At 39.8% G+C, this 26157-nt stretch overlaps 1 protein-coding gene across 1 annotated transcript; it reads left to right on the top strand.

The window, feature by feature from the left end:
- Nucleotides 1–115: 115 nt before the first annotated feature.
- Nucleotides 116–20918, top strand: serpinh2 (serine (or cysteine) peptidase inhibitor, clade H, member 2; the record flags this gene model as incomplete). Its single annotated transcript, XM_079469428.1, is given in 11 exon segments — nucleotides 116–211; nucleotides 214–463; nucleotides 466–619; nucleotides 7034–7164; nucleotides 7239–7340; nucleotides 9477–9618; nucleotides 19321–19505; nucleotides 20643–20669; nucleotides 20672–20787; nucleotides 20791–20856; nucleotides 20859–20918. Coding segments are annotated over 11 exon segments (1329 nt in total).
- Between the last annotated feature and the right edge of the window lie 5239 nt (nucleotides 20919–26157).

The following is a 26157-nucleotide window of genomic DNA, read 5'->3' as shown; positions in this document are numbered from 1 at the left end:
TGTGCATGGATGAACAACATGCAAGATCACAAGATCTTTCTAAACAAGATCAAAAGCATGCTAATTCATGCAGAATGTAATAATAGTAATAATATTCTCCTCTTTAAGGCCTTCAATGCTGCATACTACTCTTGGTTCTTTTCTCTCTCTACGACTGTTGGCTGGACTACAAAGCGTCTGGTCGTCTTCTCCACAGGAGCCTACTGCACCCAGTCAGAAATCTCCGGTTTACATCACCCCACCTGGACCCTGGGGCTGCAACTCTACAGGTCGCTCTGCACAGACACTTCCCAGACCAACACCCTAATCTCTCCTCTGCATTTAGCCAACTCTCTGCTGGCTTTAGGTAGCGGTGCAAAAGGTTCCACAGTAGAGCAATTTCACAATCTCCTGAGAAACACCAAAGATAAGAATGCATTTAGTGAAGCTTTGAAATCTGTGCGTAAATGTAATGGAACCAGCTTCATGCTGCACTGTTCTCCAAACAAGCCCCTAAACTGGAGGAAAGCTTTCTGGATGACCTCCAGTCCCAGTTTGTGCTGCAGCATGTGGCCTTGGCTGTTGTAGAGAAACAGGATGACATGGAGAAGCTGCATTCTTGGGAAAATGTGGAATGGCAGTAAGTTTTACAGTTTAGTGATTTTCCCTATGTTTTATAATAAACATACCTACCACATATATTTGTGATAAGCCTCTTTCACAAGAGTCGGAAACTACTTCACGGCAGGGTAAAGCAACTTCCCATACAGGTTAAATCCCATTGTAATAGAATGCTACTTACGTTTATGTATTTTTTTTAATTTACATTAAACATAAAAATCAATATCTGTGCGTTTTTCTGTTCTGTGCGCTCATACTGCTAATATTCATTGAATTGTTTTGAGTTATACACCCATAGCTCGCGTGTTATTCAAACATGATCGCATCACTGTATTATAAAAATTACATTCAAATACTGGTACACTTTTGAGTTTAATATTTGTTAGAAAATAAGATAATATTAACTGCTAAGGTGGCTTCTTTTTTATTGTTATTCAAATACGATTCTTTGTTCATTCGTAGTACCAAATGTAAAATGTTAAAACGTGAATTGTGAAAACGTAATAAATGCAGAACTTAAAAATTAACCAATATTAAGAAATATGAACCGTAACTAATCTTAATAAATTAGACCTTATAATAAAATGCTTACGTTAAACAGCTGTATTGCCTTCTCCAAACTTATAATGGGTCGCTTCCAATACGGCACATAAGATTCTAATGTTCCTGGATAATAATGGTCTTCCGTTTATTTTAATATACTGTAAACATAAACAATTATTCACTCCCAGATCACACTTACACACAGTCTAGCAGACATAATAAAACACGCATCCATAATGCATGGCAATGATCCAATGCACCCAAAACATCTGATATTAAATATTTTACATTGTTAAAGAGAACATCATCACTGGATTTATTATATGCAGTCAAAATCAGCAAGTACCTGCCTCAGGTTGCTGACCCGTAAAAAGTACAAACCTTGGGTCCAAAACAGCAGTACTAGAGCCCCCTCTTAGCTGCGAGGTGTTTCTAAATTAAGATTTAAATTTTAATAAGGTATTAAGCTTTTTTACATCATTTATACAAAGACATTTAATCCAGACACTCTTGTTAGACTTGGATACTGCTGTCACCGGAACATCGTTTACCCTGCGTCGAACGATGCGAAAGTAACAAAGGACCAGAAGTGTGAAAAAGGCCAATTCTTCAAGTTTTTTTCCTGCAGAGAGCGGAAGGAGCGGCACTTAGCATTTGATGGCTGGATGTATAGACACTAGGGGTGTGACGAGACACTTATTCCACGAGATGAGACACACGACTCGGTTCACGAGAAAGGGACAATATTTTTAAGTAATCCTCAATGATGAAATATATGAACATGTTTTATTTTATTTGCATTTAGAAAATTTTGCTTAAATTAATGTAAATGTTGATTTGTTGATTTGGGGTCAGTTGTGGCCTGGTGGTTGGAGAGTGAACTGTACAAGCCCAAGTAACTATTTAACCACACCCCCTCTGATTTAATAACACGCTCCAAAACCTTTGTAGGAACGGTTTTATTTCAAGGTTGTAAGTGTTATACGGTATATACGGATCAGCACATATCTAAAAGACCAAAGAGCTGATGTTTGAGACAAACAGGATCAGACAGAATGGTCAAAGCACTGCTGGGCTTCCAGTCTCTTGTGTGCCGGAGAATTAACTGCTGCAGATTGTGCTGCTGCTTGATAAATGAACAGTAAGCAGTTGCACGATTGATGCTAAAGGTGAAAATTGGCTCAGATGATAAGAAATTTCACTTTGTTTGGTGTGCTGTACATGGTTATTGGGATATCTTTGTATGTATTTATACGTATGCTGTATGATTGTGTGAGTTGGCCTTGGGAGGTCTACTCGATCGTGTTGGTTTGTTGTAATGTACTGGATGAAAGAGCGTTTTATTGCTTTCAAACAAGGTTCTCTTTAGTCGTGTGATTTACGAACGCTCTGCGAATCGCTCTGAACGGATCATTAAAAAGCACCGGCTCAAAAGACTTAAATCAGTATTTCACATTGTCTGCTTCACAAGCATCCTACACCGTTGATTTAGTCTATCAGGATGAACTTATCCTCCCATGGGGGGTGATGTGTCATCTTAAATAATTCAACAATGAGCGTCTGGGTCTGTCAACAGCGTCTTGTTGACACAAAATCTGGCCTTGTTTGCAACAAGGTATCTGCAGCGAGATCAAAAATGTTGCGGACAGATTTGACCTTGCATCTTGCATCAGATGTTTTAGAGCTTAAATATAACCACAAAGCCATGTACACGCATTTTAATCGCCGGACATTAAAATCTCTCAGTCTGTAGAAAAGGTTGGATTTCTTGTCATATTAGTATTGAGTTATACCCGCGTTGTTGTATTCGCTGCATCCGGCAGTTTAGTCAAATCTGAGACAGTTCAACGGTAAAGTTTCAAGAACAGACGTGCTTAAAATGAGTTTTAAACATGTTCGTGATATGTATGTCTATTTCAGCAGAGATCTGTCTTTCTCTTTTTGCGCATTGTCTCACCAACATGCTGGAGTCTTGTTTTACTCATCGATTTCTTTGTCTGAGTAATACTGGCAGGTGCTTTGATCCTATTTTAAACACAGAGCGATGGGAATGGAGCAGTAGGAGGGGAGCTTTTCTCCAATACCAAACGCAACAGGAAATAAAGTTTGGATTGATTTTCGTTGATAAGCAATCTAATTAATTGCTTTTGTTTTACGTTTTGACTTAATTACAGATTTTTTTCCATTCTTCTCCAGCAAGGAGCCCGAGTCTGTGGAAGTTCATTAATTCAGCCGATGAAATATACAAATGAGATCAGACAATAGATTGGGCCCTGTGAATGAGATTATGAAAATTGAATTCATAGTTTGGATTTATAATTTAAAGGCAGTCAGTAGTCACACCGCTTCAGGGTTCTATAGTAATTCATTTAGTTGCCTGTGCGATATTAACGTTGTCCGAAGCCTTTTTTGCCTCTCTGACTGGGTGTTGGTGGACTTTTATGGTGTTAAACTGAAAGCAGCTTTCTGGGATAATCTTGTATTGTACATCTTCAAATGGAATTTGAGTATTGCATGCGCACGGTAGGAAAAAGGTATTAAACGTTGTAAACCTCTGACATGTTTACATTTGATCCGTCGAATGACGTCACTTTCTACAAAGATCTTTAAGAATAGTTCATCCAAAACCGACAGTTTGATTCACCATCAGCCAGTGAGCACAATGCAATAGAAAGACATGCTGTCTTGTTATATCTTTTAACTTATTATATTCAATCCAGACTGAAAGCTCAGATAAAATAGGATTTCTTGTGGCACTGCCTTAGTGGAGAAAAACCCAAACAGATTTCTAATATATAGCCATATACAAACACATTAACAAAGATGGCAGTTTATACAGCCGTGAAAAAATCTAGACACCATTCCAAATTGGCATTTAATCGTATTGTGGCCATTCCAGTCCAGTGTCTGTTGAATTTGAATAAAAGAACAGCAATGTGAAAGACTAACAGCATGACAGACTGTGATAAAAAGAGGTTATCATAAATAAATTCGAACTTTTATAAATACATGTTCAAATATTATTGTTGTGTTGCATATAGGGAATATGAACTTGATTTCTTCACTGAAAGAAATCTGTTATTTTGACCTGTTTCTCCAGTTTTCATTTTCTGCCAATAAATGCAGATAGAAACAATATTTGAAGTTTGGGAGAGTTACCAGAACGAAACAAAAATGGCAATTTATAAAAACTGAAAATAAAAATGGTTTCTAACTTTTTCCTGTATGTGTATAGTAGACATGTGTATAGTTCTAGTTCCACTCGAGACGCATACATGAAAATACTTCAGCATTTGTTATTGGTGCACGTATACAATCTATACCTCAACACCAATGAAGGAGAGGGCTCAAAGCTGGGAGAAAATGGAGAGCCGGAAAAATAAAGAAAGGTAACAGATAAAAAAACACAGCGGAATGACAGAGGGTGAGAAACTTTTGAAGGAACAGTCAAAAGAGAATAGAGAGAAATTGTGGCCCATTCCGGGGGTCACACCAAAAATAAGAAACAAACCCCAAAACAGGAACACACATTTCAACCCCCCAGCCACCAACAGCAGCTCTGTTTGGAACACCAAAGGATTGAATGAGAGAAGATGAAAGTGGTTTAATTCTGAGCGTTTTGGCTTTTATTGTTTGTGGCTCAGTTATTACTGAAAACGGGCTTGAGAGAGGATTTGAGATGCAGAACTACACAATAGCCGCATTGTTTTTATGCTCTGTAATTAATGAAGGAGGAATGAGTGTCCTTCTCTTGTGTATGCTTGTTGGGTCATTCTATTTCTCTCTTTCAGTCACAGAATCTCCCAGGATGTTTTCTTTCTTTTGATTGCCGGCCAAGACCGCAGTGACAAGAATCCTTGTGTGGCATTTCACAAACTCGCATGGCAGAATTCCCCTTTTAATGCACGCCGTTCCAAGAGCTTTGCCACCCCATAATAACTGACAGATAGCATGCCATGTGTTTTGAACTTTACACTGATCAAATTTCATCCCCCTGTATAATTATTGAAATCCGACTGTTCTTGCTCTTGGCATGCGCTCGCAAGCTCAAAGAGAACATAGCATACCATCGAGGCGCTTGCAAAGCTTGGCACCAGGCCGAAAGCAGAGGTTTGCTTTCCCGACGCAGGATCAGGTGTTTCTCATAATAAATGACAGCCCAGGAACTCGTCTTGGGTTTATAAAATGAGACGTTTTTCTTATGGAGGAATTCGTTCCAAGTTTCTGTCTCTTTGCTTTGTTCATTTTTTTTCAGGTTTGTTAATTGTGTTCCTAATTATGTCAAAAGCAATATGTTTTCAATTGCGAACTTCCTTAGGAGAAGAATGTGTAGTGCTGAAGCAATGGTTTTGCTGAATATCAGGAGTGTTTAAAGGTGATTATGAAAATGACGTCTTGGGTGGTACATTCCTCTTTAAACCAAAGCAAACTGGGGCCCTGAGGTGACTGAGGGGAATGGACAAAACTAACACCAAATGCTCTCGCTAATAATTAGGATATAATATACATGGGCGAAACAACCCACTTGTGTCAGGTTATGCAAAAACAACTTTAGTGGCCCCCGAACATTTGACCTAGATGCCAGGGCTGCACGACCATGGGTAAAATGATAATCATGATTATTTCGCTCAAGATTTTAATCAGGTTAATAAACACAATTATTTTGTTAGTTCAGAACTTTGGTTTTTAAGTTGTCTTCAGCATGTTTACTAGGCCTATACTATTCTCAGCCAATGAATATGTTATAATCTGTTACCATTGAACTTCTTCAACAGCGTATTTCAAAGCACGCAATCAATCATCTAAACACTCCACCCCAAGAATTTACATTTTGTGACCTTTGGAATGAAACTTTGCTGCTCCATTTTTGATATCTTGTTTTTTTTTATATAAATCATTACTATTGGTCATCCTTCATGTTTCTCTGTGAGTTTCACAAAAATGTATTATAGGGGATGTGCAACGGGTGTTTCATGCCTTTTGACTACATTACAATGTTAAACGTGCTTGACATGGTCAGCTTGTCAAAAAACGAGTTTTACATACAGTATTGCATATAATGTCTGTGCACGACACACTCCCCCAAGGTTTGTATAGGTTTCAGAAAGTAACATTAAACGTAACATCAACACATGTGCACGTTCTTTAGCCCCCCCCCCCCGCACATCGGAAATAATAGTAAAGCTGTATCTGTCTTTTATAAATCTGATCAAACTAAAGACTGTAAATCGGAAGGGGTCCGATTTAATTTGTCTGCTGGATGATGACATTTGTAAACATTTTTGATAATCAATACAGTCTAGAAACCACCATATGTTACAAATGCAGTCTTTTAGCTTTTTGCCTGTTTCTTGGCACTGTTTGATATAGACACTTAACCATTGTGTACAGGAGGTTTGCCGGTTTTATTGGTTATTTATTTTCTCATGGCAGACGAAATGAATATCAGGAATCCCATTGTCATAAACATCATTCAGTTGCAAGTGTCATTTGGGTCTTGCGTTTTTCTCCCTGCAGTAAATTTGGTGCAGTGAGATACAATAACAAGACCTGGCTTAACCCCATATTGTCTTGCAATCATCCTTAGTATTTGATTTAGGTTGATATTGCTTTTCCCACCTTCACTCTTTCTCATTCTTTATCTTTCCCTTGACTAATCCAATGAGGTGAAAACACAGTGGAAAAGAACATGTGACTGTAATACCGCTAATAGTCTCTTTATCGAATCTCATCTTTGTCAGTGAATTTAATGGGTGTAATGGGCTGTAATAATACGCTCTATTCTTTTGCCTCCCGTGCACCCCTCCTTTTGCCTTTTCTTTCTTTTATCTTTCTTCCTTTTTCTGGCATAGTGTCTTTGATAATCCTCTTTATGATTGAACTCACCAAGGCCTCAATGTCAGATCCATCCAGGAGTCTGGCTGTATGACAGTGTAAGGCGACCTCATAAGATGCAGCAAGATTTCTGTCAGGACAGATTTCTGTTGAAATGCATGTTTGTGCATGTCTGTGCTCTTGCTGGTCATACTGTCCTATCTTCCTCATCTATTCAATGTCTTCATGTATGTTTTAACGTTTTTCCTGTTTTCTTTTAGAAAACTTTCTTTTTGGAATAGAGGATTTTGACATAGAAAACCAAGACTTGCGCAACTTCCTGGGTACAAAAAACAGCAAAGTTTCTATGATGCTCAGATCGGGTAATTTTTTTGTTTGTTTACCATATAAATCCATCAGAGTTCATATAAAAGTAGGGCGATTGATAATTTGCGAGTGATTAATCGTTTGACAGCATCAGATAATTTCAAACATTGATCAAACTGACTGTATCTACCTATGCATTCAACAGATTTAATGCACACCAGAATCGAGTATTCAAACAGACTTTGCTTTTTTATTCAACATAATATTGTAAATGATTCAACAAATGAAAATGGACAAAAATATTATTGTTGCACAACCTTTAGAGGCAAATCACTGCGTTTTCTGTAGCTCTCAATGAGACTTTTGCAACTGTTAACTGGTAGTTTGGCCCACTCGTCCTGTGCAAACTGCTCCAGCAGTCTCAGGTTTTATGGGTGCCTTCTCCAGACTGCAAGTTCAGCTCTTTCCATAAATGTTCAATAGGATTCAGATCAGGACTCATAGAAAGCCACTTCAGAATGTGTGTTTTGGGTCATTATCCTGTTGGAGGACCCATGACCTTCGACTGGGATGTTTGGCTCCAGAATGCATTGATAGTCTTGAGATTTAATTGTGCCCTACACAGATTCAAGGCACCCCGTGCCATATACAGCAAAGAACCCCTAAAACATAACCGAGCCGTATGGTGTTCACTTCTTTAAAAGCTTGATTTTTTCGTCTGTGAACATAGAGCTGATGTGACTTTTTATCCAAAATACAATCTCCCAGAAGGATTGTGGCTTGTCAATATGAATGTTTGCAAATTCCATTCTGGCTTTTTTATGTTTTTCATTAATAATATTGTTCCTGTTGTCACAGGAACTTCAAGTTGCTTGGACATGGTCTTGTAGCCTTTACCTTTACCATGATTGACTTTTATTTTCGTTCTGAGCTCCTCAGACAACACTATTCTTTGCTTTCTCTGGTCCATATTCAGTGTGGGTTACTAATTAAAGAAACAAATTAGCTTAAAATATCATCTTTTCTAAGGGCTACCAGCCAATGTGTCCAGACCATTTTAGAATCTATAATTCATCTATTTCCACAGCTTCTTTGCTTTATTCTATGACATACCAAAGGCATGCAAGTATACATGGTACAATACATCTCAGGTTGGATGAAAGAGCATCACCTCCAGCTGAACCTGGCCAAGACAGAACTACTCGTGTTTTCGGCACACCCCACGGTGCAACACGATCTCAACATCCAACTTGGCTCCACAATCACTCCCTCCGAATCAGCCAGGAACCTCGGAGTCATTTTGATGAGCAGCTGTCTTTCAATGATCACATTGCAAAGACAACTTGATCCTGTCGATATGCCTTATTCAACATTCGAAAGGTTAGACCTCCTTGTCCAGGCCCTGGTAATCTCAAGGTTGGACTACTGCAATGCTCTCCTTGCTGGTCTTTCTGCAAAGGCTATCAAACCACTCCAGCCAGTTCAAAACGCAGCAGCACGCCTCGTCTTCCAACAGCCCAAAAAGGCTCATGTGACACCCCTTTTTATCTCTCTCCACTGGCTACCCATTTAAGCCCGTATCAGATTCAAGTAAGTGATGCTTGCCTACAGAGCTATCATTGGATCTGCACCGGCATTCTTTTACACCCTACTACAATCCTACACCCCATCAAGAACCCTGCGTTCAGCAACAGGCGGCGCCTTGTAATGCCTTCTCATAAGGGCATTAAATACCTTTCCCGCTCATTCTCCTTCACAACTCCTTCCTGGTGGAACATTCTTCCTAACGCAGTCTGGTCAACCACATCTCTCACAACCTTCAAAAAACTACTTAAAACCCATCTATTCTGTGAAGACTTGACTGACAAATGAAAAGCACACTAACTCTCTCTTCTCTCAACAGGTAGTGGTCTAGCTTTTGTTGAAACTAGCAACTTTGTATTAGCACCTATCGTACTATTGCTCTTTTATGACATATCGCTTATTGCTGATAAAAGCGACTTACAAAGAATTATGTAAACACAAACTTTACGATTAATCGTTTGGCAGCGCTCATATTATATAAAGGCTGTGTTTTCCAACCCATTACAAAGGTATAGCAGGTGCCTTGTAAGGCAAGTGGTTTGAAGCACTTTACTGTGGTAAATTTGAATGGTCAAAACCTTTGCCAACCTTTCTTTTTAACAGGACATGAAAAAACATGGTGCCGGTTTTAGAGATGGGCCTTTGGGAAGGGAAGAGCAGTGTGTTACTGCTTTTTTCCTTACACGTGGAGAGTTTAACCCGACTGGACAGACTGCTGACCCTGGAACAGGTTGAGAAGTGGCTGGGGAAGTATCATACTGTCTCTCCCTAGAGCCAAACTCAGTAGCACGGTCAATCTACAGGTAATAGTCTACATATTCTACATTAAACTTCCTACACAATCATTATGAGTTTGTGGTACACATTGAAAAATACTTCTAGACATTATAGATAAATATTCCAAACATACAATGTAGATAAGACTCATTTAGAAAGCTAATGGTAGATATCCAGATATTACATTAGCATAATGAGAACAAACCATAGGTCATATATTATTCTCATTCAGAGGGGGAGCTATTTTCCTTTTAATGGAAATTGTATTTTCACTGAAATTGCAGTCAGTGTGTGTAATGCAGTTTTATGTGTCTTTCGACATTAAGCTATGCTTTTTATTCTCTAAACATTCATCAGTTGTTCACCATAAGTGTTGCTATCATTACCTTCTTTACGGCTCTTTTTCTGCACATCAGCAGATTAAACATGTTTCTTTGTTGCTTTGTTACTGAGGTTTATATTGTAGAGTAGAAGGATTTTAGTACTTTTGGCTTAAACCTCCCAAGAGGATTCAAAACAAATGGTTAAGGGGTGGTCCTTAAATACTGCAGTGCATATTGTATGGAGTCTGCTAGTGCAGTTTATGTTACATAAGGAAAGTTTGAAAATTTTGTCAAATAGATTTGAGTGAACTAACATTCAACCAATCACAAGTGATTGTTAAGAGGTAAATCGTCTTCCGTGGATGCGTATCTGTTAAATATTCAAATGCATGGAACAGCGAACAGCGCACTATTGTATACACTATTGTGTAGCAGCAACTTAAAACGGGGCACTTGGCACTGATCAATAAAGGTATGGCCTATGTACACGCATTAAAAACAAGCTATAGTGTCGATAATATATGCTAAGAGTTCGTGGAAATAAGAGCAATATTTAGAGTGCAACACTGTCACTTTGGAGTCGAAGCATCACATGTCATCACATAGTGATTGATAAACTTTTAGCGAAATTTGGTATAACAAGAATAGACGCGAAAAGTGGGCCTGATTTATGAAAAGAGCGTACAACCAAAAACTGAAATTTTAGGCTACTTCTAAGACGGTGCAGATCCAGTGATAGTCCTGTAGGCAAACATCAGTGAATTGAATCTTATACGGGCTTAAACCGGCAGCCAGTGGAGAGAGATGAAGGGGTGTCACATGAGCCCTTTTGGGCTGTTGGAAAACAAGGCATTTTTATGTTGCCGATGTTCGCTTGGGGAAGGAAGACGCACACTGGGTCACAGAGTGTATGTAAGGCCATAAGGGCCATAATTGCCTCTCTTCACATAAAACATGAGGTTCTGTCATGGTTCTGCCACTAGGTCAATGAAAGCAAGACAAGGTGGGACAGAACCATGAGAGCAATATATAGTATAGTGTGTATAGTGTATATACTGTATACACAACTGTCATATATATATATATATATATATATATATATATATATATATATTAACACATACGCATACATGTATAAATATTTATGATATATGTACATGTATTCATTCATATTTACCAATAATTTTAATCATATCTAAATATGTATGAACTTTTATATTTTATATTTTTATTGAGTGTACACATGTATGTGTATGTTTTTATGAATACAAAATAAAAATGCACAGTACACAGGCATATATTATGTAAACAGAAACTTTTTTCTGGATGTAATTAATCACGATTAATCGTTTGACAGCCCCCACAAAATATTTTTTTACCACAGGGGTTCTTTAAAACATGGGATGGGGCTTTATTTATATCTACAACACAAACATTTTAATTCTGTCATCATTTACTCACTTTCTTGTCATTTTAAACCATTGTGACTTTCTTTCTTCAACAGAACATAAAAAATATTTATTTTTTTGAATAAAGTTTTTGGAAGTAACCGAATAGCACCGAATGGTAACCGAATAGCACCGAATATTCACTTCTATTATATGGAAACAAAACCAATGCACGTGAATGGGGGCCAGTTAACAACATTCTTCAAAATATGAAAACGACAAGAGTGTGAGTAAACGATGACAGTCAATTATGACAGAATTTTTTAGTAACTATCAAGCATCAACAGCAGTTTATTCAAAGTTACTCAGAGCCCCCTTTCCACTTGGCAACGATCCATGCATAATACAAAAAATACGGGCACTTTACGGTGTTAAATTTGAATAGTCAAAATCTTTGTCAAACCTTTCTTTTTAACAGAAATCTACAGTCACTTTGAGGACATGGAAAACATGGTACAGGTGTTAGAGATGGGCCTTTGCGAAGTGAAGGCCAGCGTGTTGCTGCTTTTGCCCATGAAAAATACTGATAGAATGTAATTACTCAATTGCCTGCCTCTGACCCTCAAAATGTTACTTATGCAGCAAAACACAGAAGAGTCTCCTGGCTTTTGCAAATTCTGTTCAAGCCTTGATGCTTCAACAAGGCCTGGGCAAAGTCAAAGACAAGTAATTACCCCTCATTCAGAAGCCACTGAGTTAGAAGTTTGGCAAGAGTCACTGACGCCATCTTGGCTACAAGAAACAGCCTAGACTCAAACAGCAAAGAGTGACAAAGTTTTGGAAAAGCACAGATGGCTCTGTCTGCACTGTTGAACAGATCTGAAATTGGATGACAGAGAGTGACACTGGTGGAATTGTTTGGGATGTTAAGTTGAGTAAATAAAACGTTTGGCTCGTGGTTAAACACGTTTGGCGTGTTGGCCAATCCGTCTGCGTGGTGTTCTCCACATAGATTGCAAAGGTGAGAGTTTTGGAGCTTGATGAATGATTTTGTGACTTCTGTTGGATCTCAACCTCAACCCCCCATCAGTCTTTTCTCCTGCCTCGGCTCTTTCCTGTCTCCCTGCCCATTCTTCTTGTTTGTCTTTTCTCTCAAGCTACCTCTCCGTCCTCCCTCTCTGAATATCTGACCTCGGCTCATCTATCTCCTGCACCAGTTCCTCCCACTTTCCCTTTCTTTATTCATCACTTTATCCAGCACCTCAATCTCTCTGTCTGCCCTCTCATTTTCAGTCATTTCAGGCTGGTCAGAGTCCCCGCAGCTCATCTTCTGTTTCGCTTCTCTCATAACCTTACTTTGTTACATTCCCTTTGTACCTTTTATTTATATTTGCTTGCATAATGCAGTCTGCTTTTCATTTTGCGTCTTGCCTTCTATTTTCTGTGAAGTATTTAACTCATAGATGTCATTTGCAGATGGGGCATGTCCCCACCACTTTTTGAAAGCAATTGAAAAACAGCATAGGGAACACATGTAACGCATAAAAAGCGTATCTCCATCCGTCATTCCTCATACTTTGTTCAGAACATCAGCTTTTTCTTACAACGTGATAAACAATGACCAGTAACAGCTTGTAGCAAAACTCAAACATAGCTTTTAAGTGCATTATGATGCATCACAAACAATATTATTGAATTATAAAATTGACTCAACATGTCCATGAGGAAGAGGAAGAGGTTTCTTATGTGGTTCACTTCCCTTTTGTATTGAATAGAAGTGGCTCTGACCGCACACCCAGACAGCTTTTCACAAACCTGGATCCTGAAGTCTACAGCGGGCACTCTTGGATCACTGGGTTGCACTTTATTTTACATTACGTGTAACTATAGTGTACTTACCTAAGAAAAGACTGGGTAGTGTAAGGTATACATGCTATAAGTTTAGGTTTAGGGGTAGGTTCAGGGCTAGTACCTAGTTATAGCCCAGTTATTATATTTACTGTAATAAGTACACAGTATGTACATGGGAAACAGGACTGTAAAATAAAGTGCTACCGATCACTATCCCGGGGTAATGCTGCACAGGACAAAGCTTCCAAACCCACAAAACTGGTTCTGTTCACATCAAAGAGAACAGAGAAGTTGGAATCGGAGACATGTGTTCCAGTTTTATGTCTTTTGTCAGAACATGGTGGGATTTTACGACAGTAGAGGTTAAAATAGTAAGAGAGAGAAAGAATATAAAAATAAAACAAGGAGGATAGTTGTTGAAGTAGACAGGTCATGCAGGGAACAACCATTCCCAAGGTGCTACAAGAACTAAACGGTCTTGAACCAGTTGCTCTCATGTGGGACAGCATTTTGTTAAAGTTTTGCCGGGTGAGAAATATAAGCATCTACAGACTCCTGCCGGCCACGTCCTGCCCCACAGAACAAGACGTTGACATTAACATGAGCGTTAAGGATGCCCACAAGGGACCCACTAGCTTGCTTTAAAAGAAAGCCACAGACAGCCCAGACATGACTTTCACTTTTGGACTAGACACACACAGTAATGCAACGTTCACATAAGTGATGCCCCAGCGTACGGAAAGAGCCTGAAAGTCTTGCCTTGACTGTGTAACGTGAATAAAGCTGTATTACTGCTCTGACAAGATCTCCCGCTGTCCCCCCCATCAGCACGTCCTCTCTCGATCTGTCTCCGCCAGCTCTTTCATGCTTTTCTGGATTTTATTTCATCTAACCGCTCACACACAACATGCCTCTGTCTTGTAGTTTCTGAAGCAAATCACCGTAGGTCACTGACACTTAATGCTTTCCCCTCTACATGGTTAGTAATAGAAAAGCCATGTTGATGGCCGCTTCTTGTTCCTCCTTCTCAGATTGGGTCGAGCTGAGCAAACACAGCCTCCATCTCAGGTTGTTAATAGCATTTCAACCTTTTATCTGTCATCTCGCCCGAGAGCTTCAGCCTCCAACATGGCTGCCAGACGCTCTGTCACTCTGGCTCAGGTCTCTCTAGCCCTTCTGTCACACACTCATGTGGAAGTCTTTGGTCTCAGGAGGAGCTGCCATTATTATTTCCAACCCGTGCGAGTTGCCCGCCAATCTGCACTCGCACGCTAATATAGCCATACAACGACTACAGGGGCTGTAGTCGGGGCATGATGACCTAAATTGGACTGACGTGCAGCTGGAGAGGTTAGTGGTCGTGAGGGAGGTGGAATGGGGTTGAGTGGTGCAGAGAGAGAAAGAAAGGGCAGGAGAGCAGGCAAGGCAGATAAAAATATCTTCCCTGGTGGTGAGGCAGTGGGCCAATGCTCAGGAACGGTTAGTGCCAGGCGATAGCGGCTAAGTAGAGATTGAGTCTGGACTCCATAATGAGCATAAGGGTTTGAGGGGTCACCGTCTGCCTGATGTCTGGCTAACACACACAGCCAAACAAACTGACCTTAAAGAGTCTAATGCAGAGATACATAGAAAACACACACATACACACACACTAAAAACCTCTTACTGGGCCAAGGCCTGTGAAAGCCAGTGTGGCTGTAATTGGATTGCACAATTCTCTGTGTGTACCAGAGAGACAGAGGGTGTCAAGCTAGCATACACACACTCGTTGATGAGGTCAGTTTGTACATTGAATTGTTATTTCATGACACAAGCAACATAGGGCCACTTAAAAATAACCAGCACATTATGCCAAAATTAAGTTTTTGTCTTTTGCCAATGGGACGTGAATAAATATACCAGACATAAATATATTTTACTAGCCATATATGTGTTTTAATAGGTACCTATTCACAAAAAGAAATTTTCATTCTGTCACCGTTTACTCACCCTCAAGTTTTTCCAAAACTGTATAAATGTCATTGTTCTGATGAACACAGAGAAATACATTTCTGGTACATCATTCACTATCATATTAGAAAGTTAATAGTATATTTTTTGTTCTGTTGGAAAACTATATTAGATCATTTGAAGAATTTAGGGAAGCAAACAGTTCTGGGGCACCTTTGAATACCACTGTAATTTTTCCTTATCAAGGATGTCGCAGAACTGACAATTGCTTACATTCTTCCTATATATTTGGTTACTATTCCTAAAATAACAGTTTGAAAGACCAGATGATATGCACGGTTTACTGCAAACAAGGTTTAAGGTCACTTAACTTAAAAGACTTTATCTAAAAGTACGAAAAAAAAACAATAGGCTTTATGTTGTGAGAAAAGTAAAACAATGCTATATTTTAGAATCTTCAAAATATCCAGCATTTACTTAGATTTAGGAAATATGTGCTTTTGACATTTTATCAAACAGCTTCTTGAGGTCACCCTGGATGAGTTCCCTCAGAAGTGTTCTCAACTCTAAATGGCTTGTTGGTCTGTATTATTCGGTTCAAGTCATCCATTAATTTTTTTTAACAAAATGCTTATTTTGTAATGAAATAAATTAATATGTTCATTAATTTATACATATGATTTCAGATCAAATGTTTCTGTCATCATTTACTCACCCTAAGGTTGTTCCAAACCTGTATAAATGTTCTGCTGAACACAAAGGAAGGTTATTGCAAATTATGTCTCTAAAAAACTATTTTAAGTTTATTTCAAATAGGGCTACAGTTAAGAAGCTAAGATTTATTTAATGTTTATTTTCCCCTACCACATGGGAATTTGAGTTTTAATTGCAGTAAATGTAACATAAATAAATAAATATAGTAAATAAATATATTCAAAGTTAAGTTCCTGTCTGGCTAGTGGCCCATATAATATTACCGTTTTTGTTAATTAAATTTATATTAATATGAATTTATATTCATATGTTATTGTAGAATATCTTTGTAATAAATTAAATTAAAACAACTCAGCGGTTATTGATTTTTTGTGGAGGTCCACCAGAAGTTAAGTTTAGGCCCCAATAACATTTGTTTATGTTGTTGACGCTGATACCATCAATACGTCAATAATTATTTTGGCTTTATACTGTAAGTATAATAATATTACATTAATGTATTACGTGACATGTTGTTTGCCAGGTTTAACATGAAAGTCTTTTTAAATTATGCAACATGGCTCCATCTCTCTGTCCGGAGCTTTCTAAGGGATCCTTGGTCTAAAAATGGCTTCTTGTGAAAGGAAGATAAACTAGGATGATGGAACATTTTCTAGTGAGACACACCAGCATACTCAGTAATATTTTACTAGAACATCTTTAGTAGAGCATCTTTGATTTCATTTGAGTCACTCACATCACTTATGTAAGGAATAAACACTTCTTGCCGTTTAATGCATGCATTTCACATGCACCAATGCACTCCTCCATACAGCTCATTCTCAGCATCATTTATGAACCAGCAGGTCTGTGTTTCTCGCTAACATCTCGTAAATATTTTAGAAGCTGATAAACGTTGCGAAGTTCTCTGTGACGGAATGTGATCCGAAAGATAAACAAAAAGAAGAATATTGAGCGTTGAGGGAAAAAAGCGAAGGAGATGGAGAATGTAAATTAGACATAAGACAGTGATAAAGAACCCTGCCACTGAATAATGCCCAAGACGTTTTCTGTGAGGCGAAGTGACTGCCATGATGATGCAAGGCTGAATAAAACAGTCACCTGCAGTCTGAAAAAGCTGTGTTTGCCACTGGTGGGCCATCTCCACGCATATATTTTCACGTACCACTGTGTTTTTCTGTTGTATAGAAAACAGAGCAACCAACTTCAGGGCTGTTGCTTCTCGTGCGTTATTCATGAGCTGTATGTTTTTGTAGACGCATTTATTGATGGAGGCACTTGAATTATGCTAGAGTATAATGCAGCAGTGTAATGTGTTGTGAAACTGGTTTGCTTGTAAACAAAAAAGAATGGGCTAGATTTGAAAACTTTGGGATAGTGGTTGAGATAGAAGAGAGGAGAAGTGAAAGACAGGAGAAAATATAGATGCCTCATTTCCACCCAATGAGCAGCATTAGAGCTGAACCGTGTTTACGCAACTCTTCTCTCTCTCTCTGCTTCATTCTCTCTCTCTTTCTGCTACATCCTTTCTCTCCCTCTGCCCATCACATTGACTACATTAGGAGTCTGTTATGCCACATTACCATGTGATATTTATTTGACTTCGTTCATCCGCTTCCAGTGCAGAAACTACTGTACTGATCTGTAGACCCATCATTCATTCCTGCCGCCTGCTGGGCACGTCTCCTCATGGTGAAGGTGCCATTTATTATTTTGGGGCTCACTGCACCTGGGGAGGGTTTACCTGCTACTCCTCTGGGGTCCCATGAGCTATGTTGGATTTTGTAGGAGCGAAGCTTGCCTTCACTAGTAGAGATGTAACAATTCACTCAACTCACCATGCAATGCAATTCACAATACTGATCTCACAATACGATTCATTCACAATTTATTTTTACAAAATTAGTTGAGACAAATTAGAAAAACTGCCCTTTTATTATTCCTCTGTAATATGCTGCACATTTGTCTGTAAAATTAAAATAAATGTAAAATAACAAAACTAAACCACAATTTTAAAACAAATTCAGCTTTATTGTCAAGTGTGCTTAGACACACAAGGAATTTGTCTTAGTGACAGAAGCTTCCAGTGCACATACTGGTTAAAAAAGTGACAAGGCTCAGGAAACAAACGTCTTGGTTACGGCTGTAGAGGCGCAAGGTGCGTACTGAACACAACATGGACGGGGTTAGGTCTTCTTCCCCAAGGGGGAGGGCCTGCAAGTTCACCACCTTGTCCCAAAGGTAGGAACTTTGGGCGCGTAGCCAGGCCGGAGTCTCAGGTCCACGTGGGAGTCACCCGGCCCCAACTCTAGGCACTCATTGGACAGAGAGAGTGCATGTAGACCCCCTATCCTCGAGTGCCACCAGGAGAGCCGTCTTTATCATAGATGAGATAGAGCGGCCTCCACCCGGGCTCAACGGGCCTCCACGCACCCCTCAGGAATATGATGATCAGGTCGTGCCGACCGATACTTACCTGTGACCAGTACGTGATGTGCGGCAATGGCGACAAAATACACCTTAAGGGTAGAAGGGGAGAGATTGCGCTCCAACCCTTCCTGGAGCATGACGCTGATCACACAACTCTACAGGTCTATAACATGTCAATAACATATGTATAAATATAAGTATTTTGTGTGTTGCACATTTTTTTATTGCACAGTAGAACATTTAACTGTTCATGAGGTAGATGGCCTGAGGGAAGCAACTTTTCCTATGTCTGGCTGTTTTTGTGCTCTGTAGCGCCAACCAGACGGCAGCAGTTCAAAGAGAAAGTGTGTGGGGTTTGAGGGGTCCAGTGTGATTTTGCGAGTTCTTGGAGAGTGGGGAGGGTTATGCCAGTGATTCCAAAACAAATAAAAATGAATAATACAAAAGTCTCTTTATTATAAACAAACTTTGTCTGTGCTTCTCTTGGCTTCTCTTGGATTTTTTATCTGGTGTGATATGTGCATTTCTTGCTCTGTCCCGGAGTAGCTTAGTCCGCTGGAAGTGCTGCTCTCCCCTGGGGCTGCTCAGGTAGGCTCTCGCATCGTGCCATGCGATGACAGCGGGCACTGAATATTTAAACGCTGATTGTTTTAAAAAATGAGTGGCCTCAGCACACCCTTCAATATAAAGAGGTCTCACCATCCCAAGGAGAAGAGAGAGAGACAAAGAAAGAGGCGTGTTATTTATAGAGCCTGTCACAACGCAGGCTGGGAGATGTCTGCTAATGCCGCATGTGACTCTAATTGCCGGAGACAGCGTTGTCGTAGTAACACACAGCGCCATGTGACCGCAGTGGCAACAAGCTGCTTCAGGTCAAGGCTAGGCAGCCCAGTAGAACGTCTGTAGCGCCGGAAAACATCAAATTTACCAAGTTTCAACAGGAAAGCTGGAGATGTTCAAGCCTGGGAGAAAAAAAAGCGTTAATTAATGGAAAGTAAATGTGCCTAATGCTGTGTCAGCCTGTATAGCAAGGACATACCCTACGCGAGAGAGAGAAAAAGGCTCGAGAGACAAGGAAAAACGAACACTTGCAGGACCACAAATACACCCTTAGATACAAGCCTGGACATTCAGATTGGAGTGAGAAAAAGACAGGGAAAAATGGAGAATGAGCAAGGGAAGAGAATTAAACAAGCGGCGGCTGGTCAGATGAGGGATGAGGATGCCACGGAGGTGGCTGATCAGCGAAGGGGATGAGGCAGTGATGAAGTGATGGAGGAAGAAGGGAGGAGAAGTAGAATAATGGATGAGGACAATATAAGTGCATTAGTGCAGGTGTTTCTAAGAAACAAAGTGAAGCGCAGAGGGTCGAACAGTGTTAGGTGCAGGTGACAGCCTCCCCCAGCTCTTTTCCTCATTATCAAGCTCTTCCTCCAAATCTCTTTTTCTACCTTTTCCCTCTCTGATTCAAATCGCTGTGCCAGCTCTGCCATACCCGCAAGCTCGCATTATTTCTGCAACAAGATAGAGCGTGCAAGCATTCTTTTTTAATTACAAAAGTAATTTAGGTAGTGCTTAATCTTTCACAGTTAAAGCACTTGCCGTTCGGTCTCGGCTTTCACAAACACGCTCGGTGTCTCTCAATCTTCCAACCACAGTTCACTTATTATCTCCTCTTCCTTTTCTGCCATCTCTGTCTCTCTCTCTCTCTCTCTCTCTCTCTCTCTCTCCATGTGGGTAACTGTCGTTTATCCGAGATCTCATCCGGTGGGAATATAAACTACCTGTCACTGAGCGTCTTTCTGCCAAATTCATATCTGAAAGGAAAACAAAAGCGGGCCGAGGTCAGAGAGATCTTTTTTAATTATTCATAAGCCACTCTCCCTCGGCCGCCGTCTTCAGCTCCTGTCGCCCGCATTGTACCACCCGCACCGCCAACAAGGGCATCTGTCATGGCTTTAAAATAAAAGGTAGACAATGAGGAGGGATGACAAACTGATTTTGGAAATAATATTGATTTACAGTGACACTCTTTTTGCTTTGCTTCATTTGCAAATTCTACCTGTCTTAAGAGGATCGGAGTGTTTTCTTTTCCTGCGGGAGTTTTCAATGGGCATTAATGTTATATTTTTTCCAGTTCTGTGTTAGCTCATATTTGAGCTTTGCTTTTATTTAGTTTGCATAATTGATTTATGTTACGTGGGAGTGGATTTTTGGGTCTGGTGCTCACTTGGCATCTTAGCTCGAGATAATTATTTTATTTTCTATGATTCAGGAAGTGCATTTTAGAGAGAAATAAATGAACTTATTTTTACTTTACCTTCATTTTCCTCACTCTAAGATGTGTGGAAAGAGACATTGGCTGATTTCTGATGTCAAGCCTTGAGAAAGGGAAGCTCCACTTGGGACCTGTGCTGCAGTGGACGTCACTTGAACTGGATCACGTGTCTGGCAGCAAGGATGATGTGCATGAGGACGAGCATATGTAGAAGCCAAATCTCTTTTACGCTGATCCTTCCTTCATTATACTTGCAAGGGACAACATCAGCGGGGCATCATGCTCATGATCGGTGCTCCGGACCAGACTGAAGGTCCTTCAAGATGTCCTTCAAGATGAGCTGTATAGCAAAAATGGTTTAAACCACTGGCACTGACAGTCAAGGCTATTGACAACAGTGCTGTAGTTCTTGAGTCCAGCCTCGAGACGTTTTTCTGTCTTGGACTTATCTTGTACTCGTTGGTATCTGCACTTTTCTCGAACTTGGTCATTGGACTCGCCAAATGTACTAGTTGGTCTCGACCGAGGATAGTTATCTTTCCTCTTGGAGTAGGTTACTTTTTGTGATGGGTGTCAAGCTGGAAAAAGATGATAAATAATAGTTTTTGACTAGTTGATGTGACGCTAAGATACTGTGCCAAATAAACCGAAAGTTTTCCTGACATCAACACTCATCATACAAACCTCAACAATGGTGACAATCATCAAACTAATTCAGAAAACAGATGAACTACAATGAATGAGATTTGTATTATGATTTTAGCCAGTATGCCTTGAAGCATGAAGCTTTCTTTTGTTTATTGTCACTATTGTTGAGTTTCATACACTGATTCTTGATGTCTAGTTGATTCAACAATTTAATGTTTTTTTGTGTATTTTTTCTATCAATTCAGAGATGTATAATAAGCCATACCACTGCTTTAATCGCACACTTTAGTATCACACAATACTTATAAATCAATAAAACAATGCACTCATGAGCAATTATTTAGGTAACTGCCCAAAGACTACAATCATTGTCACCTGATCCCAATGGATCTTTGTTTTCATTGCCTCAAGTGTATAATTGTATACACTGTTATAACAGACCATGAAAACCTAATGTTAAAACACAAGAATCAATAGGCCAACTAAAGAAAATACTGATCACAATAATGATGGTTTGTTGAAACTTCCCTAATTTTTTCAACATTAATTGTGGTTGCAAAAGTGATGTTGATTCAATGCAATTAACAGTGAAAAGTCAACAAGCGTAGAATGGAAACATTTTCCATTGACAACCCAGAATGTGATTGTTACACTGCAATAAAAATCTGAAGATCTTAACGTTGCACATCAGCTTTATGTGACTTTGGTGAAATTGCTACACCTAAAATAAACAAAATTACCTATTTGATTCGCTTTTTGATCATTACATATAAATGATGTGGTCATAAAGAGAGGATTCTTTTTTCTGTCTCTGTCTTGACCGTCTCATGGATTCGAACCTCTTTGGACTTGGACTCGAACCACTTTAGACTCGGCCTTGACTAGTCCTGGAGCACTTTTCCACCATTGCGCTGAACCGTTCTCGCTGCTTAATCGTTCCAACCGTGCCGATCCATGCCAGCCGGTACGTAAATGGTTTAATTTTCCACCGCAGGGCTGATAGCGGAAATGTTTAGAATGTGAACACACACGCTGTCTTGGTAACACAGGAGACTGAGCTATAAAGGCTCTCTGCGCATTCATCAGCAGGATTCAGCACGGTTAGAAAACCATGATGAAAAATCAGAGCCGAGAACAGTTTGTAATCGTGTCGTGTCAAACCAGGCTCACGTGGAAACATAACTGTAACGTTTCAGACGGTGCTTACAACGTTTAAGCCTGATGGTGGAAAAGTGCTTCTGGTCTTGGACTCGACAAAGGTGGACTTGACTACAGCCCTGGTTTACAATAACACACATATTTGCTGAAAATATCTATTACTCTTATGTGCTAAAATGTTGCATTTTACTTAAACAGATACAGGTGATGGATAAAACAGTAGCTTTACAGTATATCTTACTGATCATTTACAGTATATGTATAAGCCTCATTCTTTCACAAAGTTTGAAACATCCCATGCACAATTATATAATCCTGGATATCTGGTAACGTTAGGAGGCCCATTTAATTTAGCAAAGTTACTAAGATGTCATTAAATTGTGACCAGTTATGACAGTGTAACACATTTTTCCATATTTAAATCCAGATTTCCTACAATCATGTGGGCCTGCCGATGCCCATCTGGTTGTGTCTATTGGGCCCAGTGTAAAGTACATATGTACATATGACTGGTACACATGTATCTACGTCTGCAATCCATTCATAGTGGAGACACTGACTGACGGCAACACTCAGAGTGATAGACATGCACCGCTATGAGATCGTCAGGAGAATACTTTAGAGCCAGTGTGTTGGGTGTTGGCACACTGACACAACTCATTCCCCCCTGTTACTGTAAGGAAAACACACACTGTGACAGTCAAGTGAATAAATGCTGATGTTAAGATACTGGTTCACCACACACACTCTTACACTGCAATATACAATGTGGAAACATGCTCATTATGTGTGTATAACACTGAGATTCTTATACACTGATGTTTACATGTCCCATGTAACCTTGCCTAAGCTCTGACATAGGATGGTCTTTTCTCTCTCTGTCCTTTTCTTAATGTCTCTCTCTCTCTCTAGCTGACTCATCTACTCAGACAAACTTACCCAAGCAGATCAGGGACTCCAGAGAAGCACAGGCTAAGCTGGCAGCGCTGCCCCCGCCCCAGGATCACTCTCTTGGGAAGCAAAGATCACTCACACGGGCTATTATTGATGGGCCATGCTTAATGCTAATGCCGCTAATGACTCAAGACCCCTGTCAACAACGCAGACAGATGATAAACCTTTTAATCTTTTAATGCCTGTCCCAATCGATGGAGGCCATGTCGGTACCACTCCATGCCAGTTAAATGTTGTGACAAATTATACCATAAATAAAGAATTGACACGGTGTTTGTAGACCACAGGACGTTGTTATAAAATGTAATTTTGTGGACTTTTTTATCGATACACTTATGGATGGATAAGCTGTGCTTGGCTGGTAAACAAGGCAGTGTGACCTGTATTGCAAAGTACTGACTTAAATGTAATGCTGTGTTCAATATACTGAGTGCCCACAAAAATAAATAATGAAATAAAATGAAAAAAGAAAAGTAATATCTAAAGCCAATAAAGCTGTTTACAAGTAGGGTTTACAAGGCTATAAGGCTTTTAATGTTTCAATGAGCTTATTAATCAGCTTCAATTTTACGGAGTCCTTTATTCATTTAAATTCTCCAGAGTGGAAACCTCTCAAAGAGACATAAAATGAAAGAAAATAACTGTGTTATGAAATTGGGCGAAGTACTGTAGCCTATCCTTATCCAACCTCTGTCCAATAATTACATGAGCAACTGGGCCAGAGATGTTATAAGTAGATGTGATATTGGAACCGTGGGGTCTTTTAAGCACTGACGCTTATTAAGGGCCACTGGAAAATGTGGAACGTGCGACTGATTTCTCATCCTCTCAGCAAAGGTTTCTCCAGCCAATTCCGCACAAACTGTTAGCTTCCTGCCTCCACAAATGAATTATTGAGAAATAAAATGAACAAGTGGAAAAAAGAGCACGCCTTCTCCACCATTAATCTTGTAAAAAGAGTGTCCCTGCACGTCCATGTTTTATTAAAAGCTTTGAGGGTTTTATTTGATTATCTCAGAAGGCATCGGTTCTCCTCACATGGAAACGCGTATTTTTAGAGGACCGCGTTATTTTTGCAAACGGGGTAAAAGGGGGCTAGCGGAGGCCAGAAATGGATTCTTTTAGATGGAAAGTGTAAATGCATTGTACATTTGTCCACATAAGGAACATCAGATGTTTGGCCCAGAGACAAGCCTGTTCGTGATAAATGCGTAATGTCAGAATGTGAGCACCGCTGCTACTGTTTCTACAAGAGCCTCACAGTGCCCTCTGAATTAAAAACACGATATGCGCTCGGTGATGTTAAAAAATGAGTTACGTAATTATCCTACTCCAAAACCACCAGAAGAATGTCATTATTCATTTGCGACTTCTAAAAGTTTTAGAGGGGCCCAGATGTTGCATTTTGGAGGTGACATAAGGGTCTCATAACCCTTTTGACTTTTATAAGTGTGTGTGAAACCTAACCCTCCACGTGAGCTTGTTTCTGCACACGTGTGTTGGTCTGTTTTAATGTATTCTCTTTATACATCATGCGTGTTTGTGTGCAAGGGAACTTATATCGCACGTTATGTTAAAGAAACTCTGTATGGAGCCTGAGGCTGAGCAATGAGAGCGCATTATTTCAGCTCAAGCTCTCATTAGCTTCACTGCTGATTTGTGCTCACATTTCATTCAGCTCAAATTCATTCAAATCCATTATATTTTGTTCCTCTCTTTTAAGACCTACTCAGCTATATATATACATTTCTATTTTTGTTATCAGTTGTCTGTAATTGCGAGAAACGTGGTGCTTCTATATGTAAATTCGTGAAATCATCATACATTTTATATTTCCTTTCACCCCTATTTTTCTTGCCGCTCTGAAGAGGATTCAATATGTTACGTGAACTTGGTCAAAGGGTGCATTATCTTATAATTTAATATACTGGAGGACAATACGGTAAGCTATGCAAAGTTGTTTGCTAAGGAATTATGGAGAGTGTTTAGGGTCCCTGGAGGAAAATTTTGTTTGACTTGCGCTCTTGTTCTCAGAGGGGGTCTGTCATGCTGCATATCTCTTCAAAGTGCGGATGAAAGATTGGGAGAGATGGGGGAGTGTATGTCTCTGTATGTGCCTGTAATGAAAAGTGAGATGCATCGTGAGGTGGAAGTTGACTGTGCGAGTGACATTATCAGACGGAAGGAGCAGGTATCCTCTTTATCCAAAGGGTTAAGAGGATTTAATGTTTAATCTGTCATTTTTAAATGAAATATGATAAACCATGAACTGTTCAGTCTCTATTTGTATTGATACAGAAGAACTGCACACAGGGGGCTTGTCTACCATCAGGCTGAGCTTGTCCATTTGCACTCAAAGCAATTTCAAATGCGTACGAGGATTGAAGATATGTGTTGGATGGAGATTGAAGTGTTAAGTAAAATGACCAAGAGTATTAAGGCATTCGAAGGATGTTTATTGTTAGACTTTTTTATTTGTTTTTTGACTGACGTAGTATCCGGGCGCAGAAAACGCCCGGTGTTCATGCGGCACTGCGCAGACCGATCGTTGCGGGGCATCAAAGTACCGCGAGAGCGTTTCAAAAGCATACAAAGCCGACCGTTCTCGCGGTACTTTAGTGCCTCGTTTCTGCGCAGCTCCGCAACCAATTGAACACACCTGCGGCGTCTAATGCCGTTTCCATGGAGATGCGTCCACACGCTCGAGCGCCTGAATGTGAGTTTTAGCGTTAGCCGTTAACTGTTGAAAACTTTGCCTTTATTTACTTTAAGTCATTGATAGTGCAACATTTACTTCAGCTAACGTTTTAACACGGAG

Source organism: Barbatula barbatula (assembly GCF_947034865.1).
Source record: "Barbatula barbatula genome assembly, chromosome: 1".
Lineage (NCBI taxonomy): Eukaryota > Metazoa > Chordata > Actinopteri > Cypriniformes > Nemacheilidae > Barbatula > Barbatula barbatula.
This window is presented reverse-complemented; position numbering and strand designations above follow the sequence as displayed.